The following is a 23,859-nucleotide window of genomic DNA, read 5'->3' as shown; positions in this document are numbered from 1 at the left end:
CAAGATGATAAATTGGATTTCACTAAAACGCATCGCATGCTGGTAAGATTACACAAACCAGCATTGTCTACTTTTATTCTCTCTGTATGTCCAACCTTCATGTCTATGTTACGTCCATCTACCTTTGTGCCAACCTTTATGTCTATCTTTACGTGTATTTCTATGTCCACTTTTATGTCTACCTTTATGTGTATCTTTATGTCCACCTTTATGCCTACCTGAGTGTAATATTTTGAATACCTTTATAATACCTTTATGTCTACCTTAATCATTACCTTTATGTCTACCATTGTGTGTATGTCAAAGTATCCATCTTTATGTTCTGCTTCGACTCGACCTGTATGTCTACCTTTATGTCTAACTTTGTGTCTACATTTATAACTACCTGCGTGTCCACTTCTTTGTCTTCATTTTTGTCTACCTTTGTGTCTACCATACCACACCTAAAGCACTCTTAAACCCTAAAATCGCCCCTAAACCACCCTTAAACCACTTTTATACCATCTTTAAAAAAAACCCTTAAGCCAACATGAAACAACTCTTAAGCCGACCTTGAATCATCCTAAACCACCCTTAAAACCCTTTAGCCACCTGGGTGTCCACCTTTATGTGTACATTTATGTCTGTCGACTTTGTGTCTGTGTCTCTCTTTATGTCTACCATTGTGTCTATGTTTAAGTTTAACTTTGTGTCTACCTTTATGTTTACCATTAAACCACCCTTATATTTCTATAAAAATGTATTGTTCTCGCAGTCAGTGAACATAAAAATATTTGCACAGCGGGAGTAAACGCCTGGATACGCTACTGATGGTACGAGCTGTTTCTCACACTTATATATTTCGCGACCAATACACAAAAAGATAAAGCCGCCTTTGTGGTTGACAGATACTTACAGTTGTGGCTGTTTGACTGATTGTTTCTTTACTGGAAGTAGGAACAGGCTCTGCAATGAACAAACATCTAAAGTTATAACGTAATTTGAGTATCAAGCCAATGACAGTGGAATGTTGCCTAACCTGTGCTCTTCGTACTTTTTTCTACATAATTGGCTGGAAATAAACCTTCCTTGTCATTGCAAGAACCAAATAACCATCCTGGTGGAACCTTGGGTCGATCAGGAAAAACCTGTAATGCAAAGTGGCTGATTTCCGTCTCAGTTGTTCATTCATCACTACCTACATTGACACATGTTATCTTAGTTATATTTCAGGTAGTGTAAAGACTGTCCTCGTTTTCTGTTGCTCATTCATGACTACCTACACTGACACACGTTATCTTAGTATAAATGTCTATTTGAACGCTTATCCGCCACAAAGAATAAAATTAACTTACGGTGACTTGGTCACCTTCCTTTAGCACAAGTTCATCGGGGTTTCGCGGCGAGAAGACATAAATAGCTTTGTAGTACTCTTTTTTATTTCGAAAGGATTCCGTAACAGAATGTTCGGTTTCTTTTCCCTAAATGGCAAAACAATGAGCAAAGAAATTACGTCATATACATCTCTAGTAATGTGCATAAAGATATGGGCTGGAGTAACTGCTCATCGAATGAAATGAAAGGAAAAGTGCGAAAGTCGTGCTTTGCGCTTGTGATTAGGTTTTCACACTGGAACTTTCATGAAACAATTGAATCCAAAAAGTATTAAGTTGGTTCTAGGGCGTTTTTTTAATAATTTTCGTCTAAACTAAATCAAAACTAAAGGAGCAGCCCTCCCCCCCTCCCTCTGTACAAAAACTACCTGGATCCATCCATGGGTGCGGATAACCATTGCATTTAGAACAGATTTCGAGACGATAAAAAGCTTTACCTTTTTTTGCTCGTTTCTTTTTCGTTGCATTTCTTCAACTTTCTTCCTCACTTCCGCTTCCTTGTCTGCTTTTGTGCTACCGTAAGGTGGTGGTTTAGTGGGCGTCCGAGATTTCGTCAAGGTTGTTGCCTGTTCCTGTGCGATCTTTTCTTGTTTTGCAAGTTCTTCTCGTCGTAACTGAACCATTGTCTTCGTCTCTTCCTGTTGCGTACGCTTGCGTTCCTTCTCGAGCCGTAGTTGCTCCTGTTGTGCTTGCCTTTTAAAGATAAAATGAAATCGCCGAGATTCGCATGGATTGCAATGAATCTGGAGATCGTTCGTTCATTGATAGAGTATGGACAGCTGCCGCTGACACTTCTTAATAGAGAGCTTTAGATTTGACTACGAGTACGACTACGAACCCAGCAATAGTCAAAACAAAATGACAGAGCAGACATGGATCCAGAATGAGTGCTCCACTTTTATCGTTCAGTCCGTCTATAGTTTGGATTCGATCACAGTTGTTCGTGTGGGTGTTTTTATTTGATTTTAGCAAAGGCTTGGGGGGGGAGACTTACCCCTCCCCTCTCCTAACTATACCCCTCCCCTCTCCTAACTATACTCCTGAGACAGACAAATAAAAATTACAGAAATATGAAGTTGGTGCTTTCATTACAAGCTAGGTATTGTCGTTTATTTGCTTAGTTGCCTACAGATGCGATCGTTTTCCAAATAGCTTCCAAAGGCTTTGGCATTCGTAAACAACTAATTGTTCTTCGCTCATATATTCCTGAGTGAATGTATACTTCGAGAGTACATTTATCGTAATTCATTTAACAAAATGTATAGGAATGAAGTAGCTTCGGCTGTACGCGGACGTCATAACATACTTATAGTGTAAACAACAGTTTAGTTCACTACGAATAAGAAAACCTGTTTATGGAACCCAGACCCCTTCTCTGTCAAATCTCATCGCCGTAGTCGCACTCGTAGTAAAATATGAAAGTCTCTAATAACTCATTGTTATGCACAGGATATTTTGATAAAAAATACGTTTGAACATAATTCTTGCAACAGCTCACCACAAACAACAAAATCGCTAAATACTTCCACTACACTAAACGCAACATGAAGTTTTTGGCACGTTTTCCAATAGCATCAAGGGAATGTTATAAGAACGTAAAGCAACAACACTACGGAATAGAATTAAAGAGCATACAGCTTGTTTAGCTTAGCCGTTCGAACGTTCTGCCGTTCCACAATGAAGGTCTGGGGTGAATACTTCAGGATAGTAATAATATACATTTATACATAATAACAATACAACTGCTAAAAAACTAAGTGATTGAATAAGTTTAGAATTAAGGCTAGGAAGAAGTCGTAAAGATTTTCTTAGCGTTTTGGACGACAACACATTTTCATTACAATTGCCAGAAAAATCTGGCTACAACAAAAAAATTCAATATAAAAAACATAAAATACCGTTCTTTTTCCAATCGCTGTTTCTCTTGCTTTTCTTGTTCGGCACGAAGTCTTTCCTGCTCCTGTCGTTGTTGTTCAGCACGTTTTTTTTCCTGCTCTTGTTTTTCTTGCTCGGCACGAAGTCTTTCCTGTTCCTGCTTTCTCTGTTTTTCTTCGCGTTCTTTCAATTGACGTTCCAACTCAAGTCGCTGTTCCTCCTGGAGACGACGTTGTCTCTCCTCTTCTTTTTTCTGTTCTTGAAGTTTTCGTCTTCTCTCCTGCTCTTGTCTTTGTCGTTCCTGCTCGACACGCATTGCTAGAGAATGAAATAACGAAATGTAACATATCATTGAGACATGTATTGTGCGCTATGTTTTTCAAAAACGATTCCTGATGAAGATCGTCGAGAAAAGTATACAAGAACAAGTTTTGGCAACACATTATTGCTTATGTAGACACTATACTGGAAAAAATAAGAACTCAAGTTTTAATATCAGATCACTCCTGGTTAAGACACTAGACTGGAGTAACTAAGTACCCAAGTTTTAACATCAGATCACTCGTGATGAAGACACTAGAGTAGAGTATATAAGGACTCAAGCTTTAACATCAAATCACTCTCGATGAAGACACTAGACTGGAGTATATTACGAACACAAGTTTTAATATCAGATCACTCTCGATGAAGACACTAGACTAGAGTATATAAGTACCCAAGTTTTAATATTTAATATTATAAGGACTAGAGCTTAAACAGTACATCATGGAGTTAACTGGAGTTGTTTAACGCTTCAAATCAGATCCTCTAACCGAAGACATTAAACACGACTCACCCTCCTTTTCTCGCTCTTTCTGTTTTCTCTCCTCTTCCTCTTTCTTGCGCTTTTTCTCAGCTTCCCGTTTCAGCCTCAGTTCCTCCTCCAGTTTCTTCTTTCGTTCTTCCTCCTGTTTCACTTTCATCGCTTGATACTCGTTCTTCTTCGTCTCGAGAGTACGTCGAAGTGAGCTGTTCTCGTCCGTTTGGCTATGAAGTTCTGTGCGAGTATTCTTGGCATAAGAAAGAAGACGTCTTAAGTTTTGGTAACCACAAAGACCAGCACAGATTTCAAACTTTGAACTTCGGTATTTGTAAAGAAGCACAACACTGCTACCAAAGTGCGATCATAGCAACATTAAGAAATCGTAAAATAATATTAGGTTTTGACGGTGTGCCTTCTAATTTTTTTCGATGAAATAGTATGAAAAGAGTCGCTATGTGTATAATAAAATATGGTAATAAAGTAGCTAAAAAGTGGATGTATAGTTAAGTATTGAATAAAGTGTACATGATGTAGTAAAAGGGAAATGATGCTATGATGTACATGTAATATGAAGAATGGAAGATGTATCTGATGTATAATTGACGACTGAATTATGATGTGTAGCATTAAATGATGGGATTTCGCTCTTGCATTATTAAAGTAACATTATAGTATATTATGAATAGATTAGAAAAGATGGGAATGTGATACGTATTTTATGCACTTGACTTGCAACCATGCTCTTGGGATTTGTTGAACAATGTTGCACGCCAACGACGACTGGTGCCATGTACAATAAAACGATAATTTTTTTTGTACGAGACCAGCAGCATAACTGAATTGCAAGTCGAGAATAGATGACAATTGTACAACTTGTCCATAAATTCCACCGTATAGAAATGTTTTAAAAAACTGTGGACGAACATTCAAACTTTATCGAAGACAAAAACCTCACCTTTAATTTACTGTTCAGTTCATTTGCCATTTGGAATTTTGTTTTAACTTCGCTCTGAACATTATTCCTGCTCATGATTTGTCTGCGTATTCCGCTGGTCGTGTCTTCAATACTGGACAGAGCATTACCGTAAGCCTCATCTAACGAATGATGAATTGACTTTATCTCAAAACTCATGGATTGATTTTATTGACATTGCATTACTGTAAGCTTCATCGATTGATTCAATGACAGTGCATAAACGTAAGCCTTATCTAACGAATGAAGGATTAAGTGCAAACTCAAAATTCATCGATAGATTCAATGGTGAGTGCATTACCGTAAAACTCGCATAACGAATGAAGAGGTGAGTTCATATCTATATTTATTGAATAACTCAAACAAAAACTTACATTTAAACGAAACCACGAAACAATTACTTTCATTTTAATAAAAGGGACCGTGAAACTGCTCGCGGTAGTAAGCACTGACCGCATGAGCGTAGAAAGATCAATGATTGGAGGGCTCATATTCATAATTGCTTGATATGCCGCATTAAGTTCCTTTGAAATCCATTGTTTTCTTCGCACAATAAAGTACATACGTACATAAATATGAGCCCTCACAATTCAAAATTATCAATTTATTCGAGCAACCGAAATCAAGCTCGAACTTAAAAATGAATTTGGATTTTCTTGTTATATCGCCAGATCCGACAAACCACGCGCGACTGGCACGAAGTCCTTGAACCAATTAAAATCTTTCAATGTGAACAATCCAATAAAAATGATTTCTAATATTTTTTCGATCCTGGTAATCGCCACATTTTTAGCGCATTCCGTAGAAATTTTTGTGAAAATCAAATGAAAAAAAGCATTAGTTTTACTGCTACGGCGTGATACGAAATTAAGAAAAGAATATGTTTTAATTCTTCTTTTTAAACGACACCTACTTTCATTAGCAAGGTCACAAAATACGTAATAATACACCTATCTTATATTCTACATTCTGTGGCCTATTTACTTCACCATCAAAAATTATATTGATGTCTTAAAGTAACAATGAGATCTTCACGAAGGGTGTGCGGGGGGAGGGGAGTTCTTCACCCAATGAATGTCCCTTAGAAAAATATTCCGACAACAAACTACTGGTCCTCTAGCGTGAATCAAACTTACGATCGTGCGGCATGATGTTATTGGTTCATTGAAGGTATCACATGACCAAACCCGGTCCATACTAACCCATAATACTTGATTCCCGTTTATTCAACTCCCTTTGTAACCTTTCCTTTTCATTATTTAAGCCAGGCAATTGTTGATGGCAGAGCTATATAAAATTAAACATGCACAAATGCGTCAGTCGAAATTCATGATCGCCAGTTTATTAGACATTCATTTTCATAGTAAACGAGAACGAAAAAGAAATGGCAAACACATCATCCATAAAAACATGCAAACTATACTATTGATTCTATACATTTCAGCTTAGATTTTGCCCCTCGGATTCAACTTTTCCAAATTCAATTTGTTAAATTCACAAAGAACAATATGAGAAAAATGTGCAACAGCACATGCCTTTCTTTTATAATTATGTGGCTTATTTTCAAACACAACTTTATAAATAGATGTTTGTTGGTGGTAAACAGCAAGTAAAATATTCCACTTGGAAAAAATAAATTCTCAACACAGAGATGACAATCCTACCTTTCTCTTGTTCTCTAAGTCGGCGATCTCAGCGATCCATTTATCGCGAGTCTTCGTGAAATCCTCGTTTGCAGCGATTTCCTCCGCACGTCTTTCTTTCGTTTTTCGAAGCTCTTCTCTCAATGATTCCAACTTTTTCTCCTATTTAAAAGGAGGAAAACATACAAATGACTTTACGAAAAAACTTTCCGTCTGACGAGAGTCCACGTTTAATATATATAGGTAGAGACTAAAATTAGATTTTGCAAACATTGCAACGGCAGATAACAAATGAATGAGCAGAGCTCACGTCGCGAACTGAATCTCTTTATACTTACGTCACAGCAAGTATATCATCGGATAGTACATAAGAAATCAATGTACTTGATCTCCTTATAATTATGTCACATTTAGGATGGTACATAGAAATCAATGTACTTGATCTCCTTACAGTTATGTCGTAGTGAGGATGGTACATAAGAAATCAATGTACTTGATCTCCTTACAGTTATGTCATAGTGAGGATGGTACATAAGAAATCAATGTAATTGATCTCTTTATATTTATGTCATAGTGAGGATGGTACATAAGAAATCGTTGTACTTAATCTTCTTATACTTATGCTATAGTGAGGATGATACATAAGAAATCAATGTACTTGATCTCCTTACAGTTATGTCATAGTGAGAATGATTCTTAAGTAATCATTGTACTTGATCTCCTTATACTTATGTCACAGTGCAAATGGTACATAAGAAATTAATGTGCTTGATCTCCATACGTCGTAGTATTAGTAGATAATAGTACATTTCGACTTTGGCCAACCCATCATAAAATCCTCGCGACTAGCTACATCATAGCATGCTTGCTCTTACCAAGTTTTCTCTTTCCGCGACCATTTTGTCTTTCCTGACCTGAAGACCAGTAACTATGTCCTTTTCTAGACTTTTATGGTTCAGCAATTCTTCTTTCTTTCGTTTTTCCCACTCCAGTTGACGTTGACGCTCAGCTTCAATCTGCGCTTGCTGAGAAATAAATACGAAACACGTGTAAAGGTCAAAGATTTGAGACAACGGCTTTAAAAAGAAAGTTTTAATCGAATGTAAAAGGAAATGAATTTCTTATTCTACACTCGTTGATGAACAACGAGAAGCAAAGAACGATATAAAAGTTGAAAATATTCAAATAATCGAAGATAAATTAAGATAGTAAGTATTATAAAATATAAAGATATCACAGTTGAAAATATAAATAGTTTGAAAATGAACAAGATAACATAAATTATAAACCAAGTGGTGGGGATCTCAAAGAAAACTTAAGGATTTCAATGGATACTATATGCAAAAATGTCGAACATGAAAGAATAATAAGGGACTACCTTTACACGAAAAAGGTACATACATATTTTTGTTGAATCATTTTCTTTCTCAGGGCCTCCTGTTCTCTCTCCATTTCTTCCTGTTGTTTCCGTTGTTTCTCGATCTCCGCTTGCCGTTTTTGCTCAGCTTCCATTCTAGAGAAAAAAATATCCTTGCAGAATGTTCACCGATAACATAACTTAAGACATGCGTTGTAAAGTCTTCATGATGGGAGGCATCATACACCGCAAGGAGTACGATTACAGTTTGACTGATCATTAGCAGGCCATCTTTTGCGGCGGTAAAGCACCACAGCACGAAGAAAAATCCACGTCGGTCGGCTGGGCGTTTATCAGCTTTTAACACAATAGGTAAGCCCGAATGCATGCTAGATACAGTACCTATATGCATCACAATGTTGGCTCAAACGACTTCGCCGCTGAAGCACCTTATTCGGAGACTAGTAAAGTGGAATATTTCTCTCGCCGAAATTTGTTTTGCAAAGCTCATGATACAAATTGTGAACACTCAATTCCACGAAAAATATGAAACAATTTAAAATGCAATTTTTATGCATTTTGCTTCGACAAATTGCCAAAATACAACTATGTTTGGTGCTGGTCAGTCTTCTCGACAACATACCGTTGCCAATTTGCACGTACGACGACAACATACCGTTGCCAATTTGCACGTACGACGACAACATACCGTTGCCAGTTTGCACGTACGAAAAACCTTTTCAAAATACAAGTTGAAATTTAGAATACAAGAGTAATATTATTGAAATGTATGTACTTTGCTCTAAGTCTCCTTTCTTCTTCCAATCTTTCTTTTCTCTCTTGTTCTTCTCTTTGCTTCTTCCTTTGTTCCTCCATTTCCTGTCGTCTTCGTTCCAGCTCCAGTCGACCGCGTTCGAAGTTCTGCTTACGCCTGTCTTCGAATGTTTCTAAAAATAATCGAAACGTTCTTCGTTATTTTGCTGCGCATTTCATAAAGTATACAAAGGAAAAGGTTTAGGAACGCTGCTCAAAAGTACCGCAACTTCTCAACCTTCGATATATTGTATATAATTTGCCGTGTGACAAGTCACATCAGATTATTTTAATGAACTCAATTTTTATTTAACTATTCGAAGAAAAATATTCAATTATTGAGAAAAACTCAGCAATTAGTAAAGCCTTCCTCAAAAGTATGTGAGATTATACTATAATCTTTATTCTGTAATGTAAACGATACCAGTTGGGAAATTACAGGCAACCACTTACTGCAAGCGATTATTTTCTATAGTTAATAATGAAACATTCTTAAACGAAAATAACAGCTGAGCAGGAAGCTTCTAATTTTGGTGAAAAACCTTTCAATGCTTTCCGTCAACCTCTGAGTGGTGAAAAAATTAACCAGAAAAGACTAAAAAATTTCCTACCTGCTTTAAAGAACGTTAAGTCATCGTTTGCGCTGGACGAGCTCGTAGATCTCTGTCGATCTAATTGCACCACACTCTCGACGTTGTCGTTCTCCATACTGTCCGATAGTGACTTCTTGAACTGCTGTGGAAGCAATCCCACCGGTAAGACCCCAGGTAATGGTTTACCACTCTTTGCTGAATCGACAAGATGCATGCCAATCGCAAATTCTTCCATATTTAGCTGACCATCTTTGTCAACATCACTCAGTTCCCTGAATGCGGAAAAGTTAAAGAAATTGATTTAACTATTTAAACATGTCGTTGTCTTTTTGAAAGTCATTTAGTCGTTACCAGAGCGTAGCAAGCAAACTACATACGACATTGAACGTAAAGAACCTATATAATAGTATTACACATGATACTGAACCTACGTACAAACCATATATGAAATTGAAATGACTGAACGTACTAACTACATACGACATTGAACCTAAAGAACCTATATAATAGTATTTCACATGATACTGAACCTACGTACAAATCATACCTGACATTGAAGCGGATGAACGGTACTTAAAGTTAAAATAGAACTACAGTAAACATTCTGTTTCATGGTAATTTTGCCATTCCAATGCAAAGTAAGAGGCACTGCTCCTTTTTCAAGAAAAGTGAGCAAATCAATAGCAAAACTCACCAGATCTGGGCAAGTGTTTGTGGTGGTAAATGCGATTGCAGAAATATCTGTCTTGCCTGTTCACCTGATGACAAAACAATTAAATATGGCATCAAAAGAAGTCAAACTAAATCAAGAGAATTTAGATATTTGTCAGTATTCAAAAATCACAATCAACAGCAATAACATAGTACAACTATGGAATGAGTTTTGCAATACCAGTTATGAATCCAGTTTTTTCAAAATCATTTGCTTTGAATAGTTGATTAAACTTCAGCCTTGAGTTGGGTGGAATAGGCATGATAGCTGCTTCCACAGACGGGACTGGAGGACTGGGAAGCATACCAGTGAAAGTTCCCGCTCTGGCAACAGGATGTTGTCGAAAAGAGTGACCAACACCAGGCATAGTTGATGTAGGCACACTCACAGACGACACGGCCAAGTTCCCAGAAGGCATTGGTGTTCCCATGCCAATTGATGGCATCATATTTGGTCCATTAGATGGCATGCCAAAGTTGGGGGCAAAGTTGTGAGATGATGATGTTGGTGGTCTTGAATTGGACGGTGGGGCAGATGTCTGCAATTGGTTGTTCACAGGCATAAGCGGGGGAGGTAGGCTGGATGTCAGGCTAACGGACCATCCAGTTGATGGTTGTGCATCCAGTCCGGTTTTAAGGGTTGAAGACCATCCTGTACCTTGACTAGCAGTTGGCTGAGAGGTAAATCCGTTCTCAACTGGGTTAAGGAGAGATGCGCCAACATTCCCTCGTGATGATGTCTTCAGACTTAAGGGGAGGGATGTAGGAAGGTTGACTCCATTCAACTTGCACTGAATTAGATGCATTGCAATACAGAATTCTTGTTGAGTCATCTGGCCATCTTTGTCCAAATCTGACAAATTCCTAAAAAAATTTCCCCTGTTTATTTAACTTATACTTTTAAAAAAAGACCATACTGTTTTGACAAGCAAAGTTTCCATTTACCATATTTGCCCCAAAGTTGCTGGTGGTAAGTTTGACGACAAGAAAAACTTCTTGGCCTGCTCACCTAAATGTCAAATGTAACATAGGATTACAACCACTACAACAAACTAATGGTGCATGTCAACATCATAATACAACCATTGATATTTAAACAGGGAATTGCTGTAAAAATGTTTGAAAAACTGTATCCGAGTGATGAAAAAAATTTCTGCCACTCTGAAAACAATGTCAGAAGTTTTTCACAAAGTTCAGTGATTGTTAAAGTGTTTAAAGAACTTTTTTCTGCTCCTTCACTGTTATTTTAACAATTCTTTTTATTTTTACTCTTTTTATGTTATATTTTGAATAAATAATTATGTTTCGCTCTACCTTTGTACTGAGCACTCTTTTTATTCACAATTAACAATTTATGAAAGACGAAATTATATGTATATGAATGTACATTTATACGTTTATAATATCTGGTTCATAATACAGTATCAAATAAAATGTAGACAAAAATTAAATAGAAAAGTGCTCAATATCTGTTTAGATATATATATAAGTTTAAAGATTGGTAATCCAGGCATTATGTTATTTAAAATAATAATATTTATTATTTAATATATTATAAAGCGTATTTTATTATGATCATTATTATCTATTACAAATTTATTATTTAATAATAATATTTATTTCATAATGATATTTTTAAATAGATATCTGAATGTTTTCATTTAGTTATTGATATAGAAATCAGTTATTTCACCCCATTTACAATATTGAAGAATTAAAAACCCTAAATACTAATTTCAGCACTCTTTTAAATACCCCCTTTTGTTAAGCACCGCTCCAATTTAAGCAATGCACCTGGGCAACATTAGTGTAGCATTTACCACGATTGGCTAGCACATCGTTAGCTTAAAAAACTTTAACAATTAATAGGACATTGTATTCATTGACACTGTATCATGTAAACAGTTTTACTAGACTTTAAAAACCTAACCAATGGTTAATAAAAATATTTGTTTCAAATCACTAAACGCTTGAAAATAATAAAATGAGCACTGCTCTGATTAAATGCTTCACTTAAGAATCTGAAGGATTTAAAAAGCACCACAGCAGTAAAAAAAGCAGTTATAATAACTCTCTACTGAAACATGTATAGCTCATGTTGCAAAAGCTATAACCACTAATTTGTTTTTTGCATTGTTTTTACCTTTGAATGCAACTAAACTATTTTTTGTTGGCAAGTTTTGTAAAAAACATGAAATATAAAAGTATCAAAAGTCATAATTTAACATGTTTACAATTAAAAGTCACACTCAAAATAAAGTCAGATTGAAACTAAATCTAGAATTTGCACAGGGCAAATGTGATGTCAATCACATCGACATACGATTACTACAATGACATATTTGAATGATACAGGCAAGCAATTATGCATTGTACTTGAACATGCACATTTTTCAGCAATGAGCACAAATGTACAGCAAAAGTTTCTCTACCTGTTATCCGCCCATGGATAGGTTTGAGTGACAAGAACGTTGTCTCATGTTTCTGTCTCTCATCAGCTGTTACAACCCATGCATTACCTTGAATAAAAAAAGTATTCAAGGCACACATGAATACTCTAGTTACTGTACTTAACTCAACATAACTTAAATATTTCCAACTGTAAACATTTAGATTCCACAGTTGTGAACCTCTAAAGACACAGGCAACACTCATTGCATACAATTTGAAACAATGCTTCAACTTTCAAAAAAACATTAACTATCGCACAACCAAACTTTTAAGAGCATTGTTCATACAAAATAATGCCAATGTCTCATCTTGTAGGCAATTGCAAATATGGGCAAGGACAATACAAGGACAATTACATGGGATCAAAGGTGATCAGGAAGATAAGTACCGGTATTCAGGCGTTGATCTGGGTTGATCTGTGCACTTAACATTATCAAAAATTAATTCAATCATGATTTCACCCTCCATTACACAAAAATGACCCACAATAGCAAGAACAGCTAGCATTACACATCAAGTTTCATAGCCTCCAGCAATCGACAAACCACTTGCTTTCCACTCATGCATTCGAAGACGGCGTTGGTGTTGTAATTTATCAATTATAAGTTTCAAATTTGCAACGAATGCACTTCGTGCTGTCTTCCCAATCAAAACATTACCATACCTGACATAGTTGCGATTCATGCTAGAGTTCTTTGGCCATATCCCTCTGAAGACACTTAAAACTGTGAAAAAGTCTGATCCTAGGCTTCAAAAATTGGCAAAGTCAAATGTTATTTGTCGGATTCCGTCGGATAATTGAACTAAACTCGAGCACGATGAGCAGCCAATTCGGTCAAACCAAATCCCGTCAGAATAAACCTCTACAAGACAGAATTTGACCCAAACAACATATAACTGTTATTAACGCTATCAACTGTCTAAAAATAATAAATTATCGTGTATAATAAAACAATATTTTCCAACTTTCAGTGTTCCGTTCTGTTTGATTTGGCTGGGGATGACTGGCTCGGGGTGAGCATGCGCAAAATGGTAATTTTTTTGTGTGGTTTCTTGTTGCTCGGATGCTACATCTACTCACTTTCACACCCATGTGTCCCTACATTGCATACTCAAGGTAGTTACATGAAGTTCTTACAAAACCACGTACCAAAATATGACAAACCACCACACTTCAGAAGAAGACTAACAAGCATTAGTAGAGTATATTTGAGGTTTATGATGTAAAAACATTGTCTTCAGACATGCCACGATACGAGTTGTCTTTGATAACAAAAGCTCTAAATAATGTAAGTATTATAAAAACATAACATTTCACTTCTACTACTACAGTATAGAATAGTAAACAAGCTGAGACAACCCTCAATGATTTGCACAATCTACTTAGGAAGGGCTGGCAAATATTTTGAGAAGAGTTGCTGTTCTTGTTATGGAGAAGGGAGGAGTTGTCCGTAAAATGGAAAATCTTGGTCAACAAGAATTGCCTTACAGAATGAAGGCACACAATGAGTGGCACACTCATGGAAGGTGACTTATTTCAAATAATCTTGTCCTTAATGTGGATACAAACCTATAAGATATAAACTTACCTTCTGTTTACACATAGGTACTTCGTGTTTGACATGGACCTGGGACCAAGCCAAATTCCTTTATTTGAGAAAGAGTTGAAACTGAATTCAGACTTAATCCGCCCAAGACTCATCAAACAAAGACCTAATAGGAATTTGAATAAATTCTGCATTGCTGGACAAGTTACAAAAGTGCAGATTCATGAAAATAGATTTTAAGCTAAATTTTATTAGATCAACTATTGATTAAATCTGCAATTGTCTTTTCAAGGGCTGTTGGAAGACTGATAACTGTTCGAAAATGAGAATTCTTTACATTATGAAAGTCTTAATTAAGGGATTTAGGAGTGTATTGGGAATTGATTTCGTGCACTAGTGCGAATTCGATGAGTGTAATCTAGATTTATCACTGGCTTGTCTTAATCCAATCTAAATCCATATCGACGGTTCACGAGGAACAGTACCACATACGTCATCATATACTCATTTTCATATTGAAGCAACTAAACAGGTCCTACGTGATTACAAATACATCAGGTTTTTGAAAATAATATTCACGAAAATATTCGGCCGGATGAAAAGTGCGAATCACGATAGTTTGTCTTTCCCAACTCCGAAAATGGACATGAGTGGAAAACTGATCATAAAGGCTCAACTGGGAAATGATATACGATGCATTCCTATTCATAATGAAGACTTAACTTACGACGATTTGCTACTAATGATGCAGCGTGTTTTCCGCGGACGTTTATCAAATTCCGACGATGTAACCATAAAATATAAAGACGAAGGTGTTAAACGAACTATGTGGCTAGTAAATTATTATCATGGATACAGTACTAGATCAAAAATGTTAAGCTGCTTTAATAAAGTTTGTTTATTTAGATGGTGACTTGATCTCGATATTCGACAGCTCAGATCTATCTTATGCCAAATCTGTGAGCCGAATTCTTAGAATCACTTTATTTGGTAGGTGTCACTTATCAAATTGATTGGTCTGTCTCTTTGAATAATAATACGACGAGTACATTCGAATTGAAACTTTCCTGTACCTTGTTTATTTTGTTTAAGTAAATCAGCATCCGCGACCAATGGAGCACGACTTGGTACGGGAATTTCGCAAGGAACTTGCTGGTATCCGAGACAAAATCAACTTTCTTTTTGATCGACTGGAGTTAGCCGAAACTGAAGCAAGCAATGAGAAATCAGCAAAGGCCCAGAATATGGATAACAAAGCAAGTTTGAATCCCGAAAAAGGTATCTTTTGATAATCACTCACCTAACTTTTCAGAGTTGACCAACAATACCACAGGCGGCAATTTTTTATATCATTTTCTACTTTTTTAGATGCACCTGTAGGCCCCGCCGTCAATGACACAAATAAGCCAATCGATCCTCTTGCCAAAGTCCATGCTGCCATGTTTGATCCTCTTAAACAGCAATCTAATCAAATAGATAGCAAAGCTGCTGATCAATTTGATCAAATTGGTAAGTTTGATTTGCCATTTGTCATAATGATAACTTGTGACTTTAGTACCAAATGAACTTCAATCAATATGTGTCAACAGAGAAATAGTTGTACCAATGTACAACTGGAATTGGGCAATGGCAATGTTGTCATTTAGTTTCAGTTGTTTTTTTTCTTTTGAGGGAATCAGTAAGTAGAAAAGAAACAAAAAATATGACTATTTAAACATCCATTCTTTCAAGTGCAACATGAGCGATGAAAAGATTTGATCATAGGAATTTAGACCAAATTAAACATCTTATATCTGTATAGGCCAGCGACAAGTCACTTATACCCACCTCAATCAAGGATATCCACCAGCATCACTTGGCAATACGTCACAGCCAAACTTCCACACTGCCAACAATCAACCATTCAACCCAACCACGGCATCAACCTCACAACCTGTACAAGGGTATAATATGCTACCACCCCCTAACCAAGTCCCTCAAAGCCAAGTGCCCCCATCACAAACTCCTGCCTATGATCCTAACATTTACCCCCAAACAGCCCAGACCTATTCTCAATACAATTACCAATCCAACAATGATGGTGTGCCTGTTCAAAATCCCAATGTGTCAGCACCAACTCAGTCTTACTCTGGTCAAAGCCAATCTCAAGTATATATTGGTGCTGGGGTCGACCCTGGTTTTGCTACCGGTACGGGATATGGAAATCAAGGTGGTAATACAAACCCCAATCCATATTCGAAATCTTCACAAGCTCCAGGATATGACTATAGTGCTTCAGGACAATACCCAACCAGCTATCAACCCACCTACCCAAATTACTAACGTCTGAATGATTTGTTGCTGGTGATTGAAAAGCGTTGCTATCACTGGAACACATTTAAAATGGAATTGAATGAAAATGAATGAAATTGTTGCACAAAGAATTTCCTATAAAAACTGATAGTAAAATTTGAATTGATGAAATGGTCACAATCAACTGGTGTGAAAAAACAATTCATACATCAGTGTTGTATAATATTTGATATTTTTTGATGAGATATTTACATGCATGTGCAGTAAACTTTAAAGTTAGCTCAAATGGTTTTAAGATCTTGATGTGCATTATAAGACATCCATCTTAAGTCTTTCAGCAACCATGCAGTTTACAACATTTGAAGATGAAATGAAATATTTTTTATAATAGAAAAATTGCACAATTTTTATCTTTTCAGCTTTTAAAATTCGTGGAAGTTACGTCGAATACGGCAACGCAAACGAGTTTTGTAATTTAAGTCACGTGCCTCGTTTACCTAATCTTATTTTTGGTCGCAAAGGGGGAATGCATGCCGATTTTTTGTCAAAAAAAGCACCAAAATGTTGAACATCAGAGGGGAGACTGAAAATTGCATTTACTGAATTTGCCGGCCAAAATGTGAAAATAACACGCACCTTATAACATATACCCAAAGATACCTGGACACGCTTTCATTGTAACGCCAGTCAAGCTGTAGCTATGGAAACAAGTTTATCAAAGTACGACCGACTTGCGTTTTCACTTCGTGCAGTTCAGACAAGGCATTGAGGGGGGGGATGGGGAAAAGATACGTCACCACCCTCCCTCCCATTCTTAAGACCATGCCTTAGTGTTGGTGCATTTTGTCTTTAAATGTTGTAAACATTACATGTATGTAAAATTTATAATGGTTGCGCTTGCACGTTAACATTCATATAGTATTATGGAATAACCATGGGGATTTGTTGAAGTTCGGAATAAATACTTATCAGCTTTTGTAGAAATGGGTCTGAGCTCCTGTTGTGTAGCAGAGGTTCTTGGTCTTGACGTGAAGGCCTCAACTGATGCATCTTTGTTTGAATTTCCTATAAGTCAGTATAAACTCTCTTGGCATGACATGAAGTATTCCTCGTAAAAATAAATCCCAGCTTGCCAGTGAAGGTGGCAAACAAACAACAGTGAAGGAGAACAATCTTTACACAACATAAAATATTAACTGGGATAACGTTTGACTGTGTAGGTAGTGATGAATGAACAACAGAGAAAGAGAAAAATCTTTACATTGCATAAAATATAAACTAAGACAATGTGTGATAGTGTAGGTAGTGATGAATAAAAAGTAGAGAACGAGAACAGTGTTTACACTACATAAAATATAAACTAAGATAACATGTATCAGTGTGGGTAGTGATGAATGAACAACAGAGAACGAGAACAGTCTTTACACTGCCAAAAATATTAACTAAGATAACGTGTGTTAGTGTGGGTAGTGATGAATGGATAACAGAGAACGAGAACAGTCTTTACACTGCCAAAAATATAAACTAAGATAACGAGCGTCAGTGTGGGTAGTGATGAATGAACAACAGAGAACGAGAACAGTCTACTCTGCCCAAAATATAAACTAAGATAACCTGTGTCAGTGTGGGTAGTGATGAATGAACAACAGAGAACGAGAACAGTCTACCCAAAATATAAACTAAAATAACCTGTGTCAGTGTGGGTAGTGATGAATGAACAACAGAGAACGAGAACAGTCTACTCTACCCAAAATATAAACTAAGATAATGTGTGTCAGTGTAGGTAGTGATGAATGAACAACAGAAAACGAGAGCAGTGTTTACTCTACCTAGAATATAAACTAAGATAACGTGTGTCATTATAGGTAGTGGCGAAGGAACAAAAGAGAACAGAACAGTCTTTACACTACCTAGAATATAAACTAAGATAACGTGTGTCAGTGTAGGTAGTGATAAATGAAGATGAGAAAATGAAAACAGTCTTTACAATAACGTAGAATGCTATGAAAAATGATTATGTAACATGAATGGTCAAATCACAGAGAAGAATCCACGTAATTGAACTGTCTTGGTCGTCAGGGATGATTTACTAATAAATAGATGATGAATGTATAAATGAGCGATATGAAGACGAGATGACTTAAAGTTATCAAGGCAGTGGGTGAGTCCAAATTTCAGCCACTTGGCAAACACAGTGCAAAATATTTGATTTCCTGTCGGCCAGGGAAGATAAGTGCTTCGTGTGTAAATGACGTGCAGTTTGATCCACATAAAGATGGATTGCGGCATTTACACTTAAAAAGATACACGGTGTCGGACCTTAGAGAATCTAAAGGATGATTTTCCATTCTAAGAAAAACGTAAAGAAGAGATCGGCTGGAAAGAAATTTGCATGCGTGGAAAAACGGCAACGCAGTGGCAGTTGTGTTGGGATTTGTACAAAGAAGGGGAAAATGGATTTTGCTCGTCCTAGCCTAAGTTAGCCGGAATAGATAACTATAAAATGTACTATCGTATCCAGGGAGTTAGCGAAACATTCAAGTTAAGCAAGCTTAAGTTAGCCGTAATAGATAACTATAAAATGTATACTATCATATCCAGGCGAAGTTCAAGAAAGCAAAACACGTTTGAGTAAAGGGGCAGCTTCAGTCGAGGGAGTAAAATGAGTTAAACCACAAATAATGACGGCCAGAATCAAGCCGACTCAATGAGCCAACTTACTTTCAGTTTCACCAATAGCTTTTGCATATCACCGACAGGAACATCTGTATTTGCATCGGAATCGTGAATTGTTCTTCGTAACACAGGCTGAAGAACAAAAGAAAGGATAAAAGTAAAACAGGATACCATTTGTCGAATATAATTCACATTCAGAGTTTCTTAGTTTCGTACCTTCCACGCTTTTAACAATGCAGAGTGGACAGAACAAGCAAGCTCCCGAGATGCTGCCTGTACTCGTATTTCAAAGTTTACCATGTCCTGTGTCCTCCTGATCACTTGAAACTTTATCACTTCTTCGTGAGGCGTCCTAGCAACCACGTGACCATCGACAGATCTTACATCGTGGCTAAATAGATTTGCCGATGACCCGTGAAGAATGTAGTGAAGTACAATTGCTTCCGGAGGAATGACGTCACTGTTTATCGCGGGAAAATTTGATTTTCCACTTGAAGTCTGTTCTTCGAAGGTGGCGACGTCCGACGAGGGGTGATGAATATCGCAAATGAAATCAACAGCTTTCTTCGAAAGGCGAATGCAAAAAGAATGAAATTTTGAAGTATCTTCTTGCTCATTGAGGTCAGAAGGCGGTAAACCATTGAAATCATTTAAAGTTTTCTGTAGCAAACAAGCTGGACTTTCCCATCGAGGGAATCCAGCTAAGATGGGCTCGTACCTGCGTAGAAAGCTGAGAATATCAAGTTCTTTGGCACAGATAAATACGCTAAAGCCTTGCTCGCCAAGTTTCGGCTGTTTTTCTTTGAGAAGCGAAGGAATCAAGTCTCCCACAAAACAACACAAATAATTTGATAAAACTATCGGAGTTCGATAAGAGAAAGTTTCGTCCAACGTTATAGAGATGTGATGAACGGATGACGGACTTAGACACACAGAATAACTTCTTGTTGAGCGAGTACAACCGTCTTCGTTGTACCAAGGCTCTAAGATGTGAGTTTTAACAATCCACGACCAGTGCAAAGAAAATGGAAATCTTGATGAGCTTGTTAGGCGACATCGTAAAACGACTTTTGGGTTCAAGCTAGATCCTTGTACTTCGTAAGCGACATCAACTTTGAATGATATTCCAGTCTCGGTGGCTGTTAAGCCCCCATCACAATTAGATACACCCGATTTACGATTTCTCAGGACGTCAAACAAAATATGCGTGACTGTGTTCAACTCTCGGATGAGTTCGTCAAGCAATCGATTTTCCTCGAGAACCTTATCGAGCTTCGCGGATTTCGCGTGTAGATCCTCCAAGCATGTTTTGATCACTTTCCCGTTCGTAGGAGGTTGTTCAACATGACGGGCCGACGATAACGCAACCAGGAGTACCCGTCCGTTCGTGGTTAAACATGTCAATGAGTCATCATCGTCAATTGATAAGGCATATACTTTAGGGATATCGAAGACTTTCGGTGTCATGACGGAATGAGGAGAGCAATCTTCTCCAGATTGAAAAATACAATCCAGTCGAAATTTACAGATTTTTTCACGCGTGGAATAAAACATAGTATTTTTGCTTTTATTCATAGTCGCACACATTATAGGCCCCGGGAGATAATACTCGCGAAATGTAATAAGACTTGTGGATGCGTCGGAAACATTTCGGAATAACAAAACCAGTTTCCCCAAAGATCCGAGAATACAAATGGCATTGGCAACTGGCGAAGTGTCAGGGATTACACCTCCAAGACGGACCAGAAATACAGCTAACACTTTTTGCTCAAGATGATGCAGCATTTTTAGACTCGTATTTATTTGGTCGGAATAATCTTTCTCCACGTACGTATAGCCCAACTTTCCATTCTGTAGACCGACCAACAGCACTGAAAAGTTGCTTTCTGATTCGTCGGCAAATAAAGCGTGAAATATTGAAAAGTCAAGTACATTCCGTCCATGTTTCGGTGAGTGACAGACATGTTTCAAACAAGAGACGGTGTTCCTCGTGGAACAGTGATCGTCACTTGCCAAGCGGATGTGACGTAGACACTTTGCGCAAACTTCTCTGCTCCCAGACGACTTCGTGTCATTCAATTCGTACATCGCTACTCTGGTGTTTGATTGATTCCAGGAACAGGTTATCAAGTAATGATAGGTATAGGCAACATTTCTTAGATCTGACTCCCAATAAATGACATCATCATCATCATCTCCCCGCATGTGGATATTGTCGTATAAAGTACTAGACTTCTCAGTGGTGGGTTCGCGTTCTATTGGGGTCTCGTCGAACAATTCCTCGAAAATATCCTTGCTCACGTCAGCAATGGATTTTACGTTTTTCCTAAACGGAAAAGTACAACGACAATATAGACCGTGTTAAATTGGTTTTATGGACAAAAACGTAGCTATGCCGACATACCACATTATTTTCTCTTTAAAAACTAGCTTATTGTTCTATGTTGAATTCCATTACATCGTATTTGTTAAAAATGATATCCCAATGGGTCCCGAACAAACGAATACTCCCTTGTCCACTGCTATTGGACACTTGAAAGACTCTAATGCATTTATAAGTTTCCCTATAGCTCGGTTCTCAGATGGAGTAATATAAGCGTAAACAGGTAAAGTACATTGTTAAAGTACATTGATAAAAGATATTGCGCGAACGTAGTCAATTGAAAATGCACAAACAAAGTACATTGTCCGACCACAATACTTTACCTGTTTGCAAATATTCACGTTTATGCAGGGCCGTAGCTAGAACGTTAATGGAGGTGTGTATTCATAGATTCAGATGTGCCAAGCTTTATTTCTTTAGAAAGCCAAATCACTATCAAAAGAAGTAAGTCGGGCACAACTGAATATTTGAATAAACATAGCCCCCAATTATTATTCCAGCTACAACCCTGCATTTATGTGTTCATCAATCAAGTCTCACGTGGAATATCCTATGTCCCAACACCGGGGGTGAGTCAATGGCCCGGGGGCCCGGCGCAAAGCGAAGTCATTTTTTTATGGAAAATGGAAATATCGCCTTCATGTCGTAAGAGCTATGTCGGAAGATGGCATTTTGGTTTACAAATAAAACTTCATATTACAAGCAAAGTTTCAAGGGCTTTCATCAGATGTCGTCAATTTCGCGTTTCGTTATAAACTATGAATGGGATCAAATTTCATGTTTGTAAAATACATCGTAAGACACATTGTGACCAGTCATTGTATAGAAAATCACTGTGGAAAAATAAATTCCGTATATAACGCTTTTGCTGAAACATTCATTGTTAATATCGCGATTTGTAGTGCACAAAACTTTTTTCATTGTAAAACAAAAAAATGTTGAATTTTTTAAAGTTTTTGTCCATAGAGGATGTCAGTTGGTGGGTGGGTAAGGGGAGGGGAGGGATCTGCCCATGTCCAGAAGTACTTGTACTCACATGCCACTGTACACTACGAATTTAAACAGCGAAGTAACCTAACTGTTCAACCATTTGCAGCAATGATATTGCTCTCAATTTTCCATCTTTTGTGATGACCAATAGCTCATCTTTTTCATTCAAATAATCCAAAACTTTCACCACGCAACTTCCAAGATTCAATATAGCCTATCAAATAAAACAAAGAAAATCAATTAATGAAATTGTAAAATCTACAATATCATCAAAGACTCATTGAATTTTTGTATTTCATATCAGCTTTAATAACAAATTTAGTCAGCCTTTTGCATGGAATTTGCTTTTTCATATGAGTTTTCAGTTTCAGTATTGTGTAGTATTGGGTACCAGTGTGTACTACTGTGTACACTACCAAACAAAGGATGAATAAGAGATGACACATTACAATATTATCAGATGAAGTCTTGAAGATCATATGAAGTTGTTTTGGATGTACATTGCACATCGTGCCCGGTTGTAAATACTGTGCCATCCTGTAAACCCCAAAAGCCTAGAGTTTTTTCTCAATGTATTTTCATTTGTCTTCCTGATTGTTTCACATTTGCAACATTGGCACAAAAACGTTAAATACCCAAATCCTTAGTAAGATAGATTACTTATGTCTTCTTGATTGCGATTGGCTAAAACTTAAATAATTCTGTACCTATGTTTACTGTATTAGTTATTGGTATCCCTATGCATGTTTATGGTTATTAAGATACATCATGTAAGTTCATGCATGTGCCCGAGGATGGCTTGAAAAAATAGTTGAAAATTAACACTCTATTGTATGTCTCTTTTTTCAATTCAAGTACTGAATTTCAAGATGGCTATATTCTGTGAACTTTGAAATGGCAAACAGGCAAAGAAATAAAATGAAATACTACATTCAACAATTCTAACAAAAAGCTTGCTGAAAACTTTCTATATCAATGATATCATGCTCAAATTCGTGTAATTTTCACTAGAAAACCGTTTACAATAAAATAAACTATCTCTGCAACAGTAACAGAGCACATTAATCAATTTTTGTTTGAGAAACTTACTTGTATTTTTTTATCTTTCAAAACGTGTATAAGATGGCTGCCAGTAAAAATGACACTCAGGAGTTTCCCATCGTTCAAAGTGAAGTTTATTATGTTACCACACGTTGAAGGAGACAAGCGACAAAGTGTTTCAACGCTCAAAATCTCCAAACTTGCCGCTAAATCGTCTGCCATTTTTGGGAGAGATTTAAATTTCCGCGCAGTCACTCGAATGACTCGAACGCTTAATACAATGGTATATATCACTGTACAATATTATCGCGGTTTCAGAAATAATATGACAAAATATAG

At 37.0% G+C, this 23,859-nt stretch overlaps 4 protein-coding genes across 4 annotated transcripts in view; 2 read left to right on the top strand and 2 right to left on the bottom strand.

Annotated features, from left to right (window-relative positions):
* The window catches only part of LOC124442604 (intersectin-1-like), a 32,812-nt gene extending 19,196 nt beyond the window's left edge, over positions 1-13,616 (bottom strand). Inside the window, exons 1-18 of the mRNA XM_046993094.1 lie at positions 13,256-13,616; positions 12,573-12,659; positions 11,086-11,149; positions 10,322-11,004; positions 10,124-10,187; positions 9,448-9,701; positions 8,820-8,970; positions 8,068-8,179; positions 7,542-7,691; positions 6,688-6,828; positions 6,226-6,310; positions 5,006-5,145; positions 4,084-4,297; positions 3,272-3,566; positions 1,811-2,066; positions 1,335-1,460; positions 1,019-1,127; positions 896-945 (exon numbers count right to left, since the gene is read on the bottom strand). Of these exons, the coding sequence (XP_046849050.1) occupies positions 896-945; positions 1,019-1,127; positions 1,335-1,460; positions 1,811-2,066; positions 3,272-3,566; positions 4,084-4,297; positions 5,006-5,145; positions 6,226-6,310; positions 6,688-6,828; positions 7,542-7,691; positions 8,068-8,179; positions 8,820-8,970; positions 9,448-9,701; positions 10,124-10,187; positions 10,322-11,004; positions 11,086-11,149; positions 12,573-12,659; positions 13,256-13,262 (2,988 nt within the window). The 5' untranslated portion in view covers positions 13,263-13,616. The remainder of the gene's footprint in view (positions 1-895; positions 946-1,018; positions 1,128-1,334; positions 1,461-1,810; positions 2,067-3,271; positions 3,567-4,083; positions 4,298-5,005; positions 5,146-6,225; positions 6,311-6,687; positions 6,829-7,541; positions 7,692-8,067; positions 8,180-8,819; positions 8,971-9,447; positions 9,702-10,123; positions 10,188-10,321; positions 11,005-11,085; positions 11,150-12,572; positions 12,660-13,255) is intronic.
* Positions 13,617-13,725: 109 nt separating this feature from the next.
* LOC124442610 (28S ribosomal protein S6, mitochondrial-like) lies at positions 13,726-14,429 on the top strand. Its single transcript, XM_046993100.1, has 3 exons — positions 13,726-13,880; positions 13,979-14,118; positions 14,198-14,429. The coding sequence occupies exons 1-3, from the start codon at positions 13,836-13,838 to the stop codon at positions 14,376-14,378; spliced, it is 366 nt and encodes a 121-aa protein (XP_046849056.1). The 5' UTR covers positions 13,726-13,835; the 3' UTR covers positions 14,379-14,429.
* A 209-nt stretch (positions 14,430-14,638) lies between these two features.
* LOC124442608 (protein TFG-like) lies at positions 14,639-17,414 on the top strand. Its single transcript, XM_046993097.1, has 5 exons — positions 14,639-14,950; positions 15,045-15,128; positions 15,231-15,416; positions 15,507-15,647; positions 15,940-17,414. The coding sequence occupies exons 1-5, from the start codon at positions 14,734-14,736 to the stop codon at positions 16,458-16,460; spliced, it is 1,149 nt and encodes a 382-aa protein (XP_046849053.1). The 5' UTR covers positions 14,639-14,733; the 3' UTR covers positions 16,461-17,414.
* LOC124442611 (Fanconi anemia core complex-associated protein 100-like) lies at positions 17,352-23,830 on the bottom strand. The gene is made up of 5 exons (XM_046993101.1): positions 23,569-23,830; positions 22,569-22,693; positions 19,323-21,432; positions 19,152-19,238; positions 17,352-17,495 (listed from the first exon to the last, which is right to left on the bottom strand). Exons 1-5 carry the CDS (start codon positions 23,740-23,742, stop codon positions 17,352-17,354), a joined length of 2,640 nt encoding a protein of 879 aa, XP_046849057.1. The 5' UTR covers positions 23,743-23,830.
* Positions 23,831-23,859: the final 29 nt, after the last annotated feature.

Source organism: Xenia sp. Carnegie-2017, unplaced genomic scaffold (assembly GCF_021976095.1).
Source record: "Xenia sp. Carnegie-2017 unplaced genomic scaffold, XeniaSp_v1 HiC_scaffold_20, whole genome shotgun sequence".
Classification (NCBI taxonomy): Eukaryota; Metazoa; Cnidaria; class Anthozoa; order Malacalcyonacea; family Xeniidae; genus Xenia; species Xenia sp. Carnegie-2017.
Note: the sequence above shows the minus strand (reverse complement) of the source record. Positions and strands in the feature narration are given on the sequence as shown.